Source organism: Xiphias gladius, chromosome 23 (assembly GCF_016859285.1).
Source record: "Xiphias gladius isolate SHS-SW01 ecotype Sanya breed wild chromosome 23, ASM1685928v1, whole genome shotgun sequence".
NCBI classification, from domain to species: domain Eukaryota; kingdom Metazoa; phylum Chordata; class Actinopteri; order Istiophoriformes; family Xiphiidae; genus Xiphias; species Xiphias gladius.
The window spans coordinates 14889938-14895108 of NC_053422.1; the positions used below are offsets into that span (position 1 = coordinate 14889938).

Below are 5171 nucleotides of genomic sequence, written 5' to 3' on the forward strand. Positions count from 1 at the left end.
TATTCCTAGTAAAGATTATTCTTGAGAAAACACTATCCGTTGATTCTAAACCATCTGACGCTTCTGCAAATTTTTCTTTGCTTCACTGGACCTTATCACAGGGCAATAGTCCAGATGTGTCAGTACTAAAAATTGTAGAATCTTTTTTAACATGCTTGGAGATAAACATTAAGGGACACATTTTAATAGTAGATACTCTGCTTTTAATGCTCTGCCCATTTTAGATATAATTTTGCTAATAAGACTAGACCAGGACATTTTCTGATCAACAGTAATGCCTGCGTTTAGTTTCTATAACCTTCCCTTGAATTTTGAGATGCAAATTGTACTTTTGTATGTATGTTTAGAAACCAAAATTAACACATTTTGGCTTTGACATATTTAATACTCATTTGGTCCAAATCACATTAATAGACCAAATTAAATTCTCTCTCAAGGCATCATTCCTGAATTTATTAACAACTTAAGCAAAAGAAGACATGCAGTATATGTTGTAATTGACTTATGAGAATACATTAATGGTTGTATCAACACAACTCACTACAGAAAAAAAAAATCTTTCAGATGTTGTTCTTCTTCTCCAAACCTCAACAATACAATTCCTGAAACTACAGAAATAAAATCCTTCCCAAAAAATTACTTCTTCACTAAGTTTAAAAAAACCAAACAAAAGTAAACACCCATACAACTACTAAGCAACAAGAAATACTTTATTTACCAAAACAGACATAAAAGCATAGTAACCATTGACAAATAGGAAGACTTTGCATTTGAGAAATGTGTTGGCGCAGAGAGGCTCCACTAGGTGTCACCATGTATCCAGAGGATGTGAGCTCTTGGAGCTCAGATCATCAGAGGAGGGACTGAGAACATCTCCTTGGTCACTCCTCATCATTCTGCTTCCACGGGCCACATCTCCTGAACTCTTGGCTGAATGTAAGGCAAGGATTTTTCTGTTAATCTCTAAAATATAAACATTCCCAACCCTCCACTGTTTGTAGAGTGGTACTCTTAAAAACAGCCTGAGTTACCTATGAGGCCATCAGTCTAAACCAGCAGCAGTTTGAAACACCTCTGAAAGGTATGGGGGTAAAGCAGTTTTGACTGAATTGAATAAAACTGACTGAATGTGGTCTATTAAAACATGATTCCACATGTGCAAAAATTAGCATTCAACTAGCAAATGTGAACTGTGGACCAGTCAAAGTAAGAATTTGTTTAGATATAGTCTAAATGCTGAAAGTTTACAGTGTCATGAGCTTGACTAACACATGATGGTAGTGGTAGTAACAACGACAAAAAAAATGCTTTCATATACTGAAATAAAAACTACAAAAATAAAATGTAAAAAGGGGCTGATGTTTTTGTAGTTTCTTTTTCACAATGCTGAAGACAAGAGAACTGTCAGAGCATCAGAAATGCTATTATCAAAAAATATAATTACAAACAGGCTACAAGGCAATCACCAAAGATCTTGAAATCCCCGTTTCAAGAGTTCGCTATGTTATCAAGAAGTTTTACAGTCATAAAAACTGCCAAGACACTTCTAGGACATGGTGCTAGGAAGAAACTCAGGTGAGAAGTCTGCCAAGGTTGATGCGTGGGCGCTTTGTTAAAATATTTTGATTGTAAAAAATTGGTTAATTTGCATTTATTTCTGAAGATGTTCTAAATTATGTCCATAAAATTCAGGGGTGCCAACAATTTCAACCAGGACTGTATTTAAAAGTTCAACTGTTGTCCATAAACCAGACAGTCCATAATAAATAAATGGTGATGTGAAACTTCCTTTTAAATGCATCCCATCTCAACTTATACTTCAAAAAAAAAAAAAAAGTATATACATGTATATACATGTATGTTAAATCCCTGTTTTGCACCCTCATGTGAAACTTCATTTAAAAGCAGCAACCTTTTATCTCCACCATAAAGTAATGTAATGAGTTCTCAAGCTTAATTTATTCGGAATTTTTTATTTATTACAACTGAATTAAATTATAGTTTAGTAACTGAGCTTTCTTGTTTCTTGTCTGTTCCCATTTAAAGTGTTCTGTCAGACAGCTTTGAAACAAACCTTCACTAGGTGTCTACTCAGCCTTCAGAGCCTCCTGTAGAGCAGTAACTACAACATCAGGTTGAGGAAACTTCAGCTTACGAGGCGGACCTTTCTTTATTCCAGTCCACAGAGATGTTTCTTTAGGGACGAGACACAAGAGAACAGTGTCATTTGTAGGAACAACACAGAAGATAAGAGATACTACTCACGTTACAAAACCTTCAAAAGGGTAGCAGTAAAATCCAATGCTTTCAAGATAATTTAAGATGTTTTGAATGTGTCAAATAAAAACTAAGTGGTTAAAAAATGAGCAACTGGTTTACCCACTTCTTAACTCAATCACAAAATGTCGCTATGCATATCAACGCAAAAAAAACAGAGCACACATTATGCCTAATTAGACATGGGGGTACTGTTAGCACTCTGTCTGTAGCTACCTCTGCACTCCCAGCAAACATAGCCCCCTGTTGACTGTTTGAGCAGGGCTTAATGAGCCTTAAGATACACCGACTCTGGCTTAGTACAAGCTTTTACTTTCTTTACTTCCATAATTAATGTCTCATATTTACAGCTGACATGAAACGTTTTAAACTTGTGGATGAAATAAAGTTTTGTGTTGTGGCTTTATTGAATGGTTGGAAAATATTTTATGTGTTTAAATAATTTCTGGCTAATTCTTAAGTTTGAGTTCACAACACATGCCAATATATTATCTTTCCTTCTGAAAAACCCCATTATCTTATTTTGCTTTCCACTGACAATTTCCCAGTTTACTCTGGAGGGTTCCACAAGCCTTGCTATAAACAGTTTTTTAAATGGGAACTGTTTTTCATTGTAAAGTGAAGGTAACACAACAATAATGATTGTCACGAGTAATTGGGGTATTGTTTCTGTGAAGACACATTGCTTAGTGAAATTCTTAAATGTTGTGAACCTCAAATGAAATTCCATTGACCACCGGTATCTATCTCAGGTGAATTTTTCATAACCCTGGAAAATAAAACCAAACCAGGTGCATGGCAAGCAGTGGTTGGAGAAATACTGTGAACTGAACCTTAAATAGCCACAGCAGCTGGGTAAAATACCAAAAATGGAGACAGTAACACTTGGCTGAGAATGATGGTCTTCCCTCTGGGATACCACATGTCTGACTTATTCCTGGATTTCCCCTTTTTGTCCTCCTCACCTTTGCCTCCATCCAGCAGAGTGATCTCGAAGCTGTTCCTGCGGGGTTTCTCAGGGTTGAGGACCACAGTAATTCCAGGGTGGGCAGCCAGGAGGGCAGATTTCACCTCCTCAGCATTACGCCCATACACTCGTCAGCTCTTACTGCCAGAAATAACAGAACAACCATCAGGTTGACATCTGCATAGGCTATGTAAGTTACTCATGAGGTGTGTGGCTGCATATGATGATGAAACTACATACATTTACTCAAGTACTATGTTTAAGTACAATTGAGGTTTGTTTACTTGAATATTAACATTTTATACTCATGCTCAACTGCATTTTTTGGGGGAAATTTATTTATTTAAGGACTGCAGTTCACAACCATATGCAGTAAAAAACAAAACAAAACTGGAGTACTTAATCGCTGATACCCCTGTGTAGACTTTATTGCCTGAGCTTCATGACGTCAAAACAACTGACTTAGGTTGGTGGGAAATTGAGGCATGTCCTGAGCAGCTGGCTTATTATAGACGAAAGGTTTTTGTGACAAATATACTAAAGATCAGCTAATAATTCATTTTTCTTTAATAAGCAAAACTATACCACAATCTTCCCAGTTCTCTTCTGCCGACTGCAGAGGGACCTGCATGGGACTGATTCCGAAACAGAGTACATCCCATCTATTGAAGTGTTACAGTGACAGGGTACTGTACATGCACCCATCTAACAGGGCTGCAGGGGCATTTGAGACTACGAAGGTTGGGACCCACTACAGTGAAGCATGTCTCCCTGCAGGTTTGAGCATATAAGCAACACAATAGATTTTATAGTAAAAAAAAACTACTTTGCAGGTCAAGATCTGACATACAAAAAATATGTTCAGCTCATGAATATGATCCATTATGATAGATCAAACTACACAGCAGTATATGTAATATTTTGAGGGTAGGATGTGATATTATTCACCAGTGTTCAATGACCACCCTTTGGCCTTCCTGATCGTCCTCCCCGTCTCCTCGGTCCTCCTTCTTCTCCAAGGAGGGTTTCTCCTCCTCAGCCGGAGCCTCCGCTTTGCGCTTCGTCCCTCGACGCCCTGAACAACACATTTTGTTACTCGTTTGTCTTCACGCAGCTTACACTTTCAATAATGACTAATTAGACATTAGTCAATAATGATTAATTAGACACAAGTAGATGACAGTCAGTCAGTCATTTCAGCCGGTCCAAGCTATCAAACACTTGCCGTGAATTAAATCCAGAAACTGGATAATGTAAATATATCATCATTAATTCTCTTTAGCCATGAAGCTAACGTTGGCTCCATGGCTGCAGTCTAACCAAATCACGAGACGACAGCCTCTGCACCAAGAGGTATAATACTCTATAACTGTGTATCAACTTGAAAGAACATAAATCACATCTCTATAATGTAGCTAAACCACGCAGTTGTATTCGTTCACAGTAAACATGCACAACTGGCTCACCTGCTTTCGACGCCATTACTGTTACAAAACTTTGGCGCGCATGGGGACTGTACCAATATATTTGCCGAAGGGGTTTTCACTGTGACGGACGAAACCATTATTAGGAAGTTTTGACACATTTCCATCTTGTCAACGTGACGTACGTGCTTACTTAGACTTTCTAAAAAATATACATTACACCATTACAGCGTGCATGTATTAATTTTCAGGACAAGCACAAATACGCATTTCGACCATAAAGATTATTCATCATCCCTGCCGAATATTATGGTGACCCTAGGGGAAAAATACTAAACTGAACTAAACACAACGACTGAATAGAAGACACAACAATATTCACAAAACAAAACAACAAAACCGAAAACACAACACAACAAAAGGCTTATTCGTTGCTGTTGCGTTTTGTAAACTGTTATGTTGTTTTGTGAAATATACAAAACATAATCAGAATAATGTGGAGG

General features: G+C 37.4%; 1 protein-coding gene across 1 annotated transcript; it reads right to left on the minus strand.

Moving 5' to 3' along the window:
• Positions 1-692: 692 nt before the first annotated feature.
• selenoh (selenoprotein H) lies at positions 693-4823 on the minus strand. The gene is made up of 5 exons (XM_040120051.1): positions 4711-4823; positions 4193-4319; positions 3243-3385; positions 2075-2194; positions 693-930 (listed from the first exon to the last, which is right to left on the minus strand). Exons 1-4 carry the CDS (start codon positions 4724-4726, stop codon positions 2088-2090), a joined length of 393 nt encoding a protein of 130 aa, XP_039975985.1. The 5' UTR covers positions 4727-4823; the 3' UTR covers positions 693-930; positions 2075-2087.
• Positions 4824-5171: the final 348 nt, after the last annotated feature.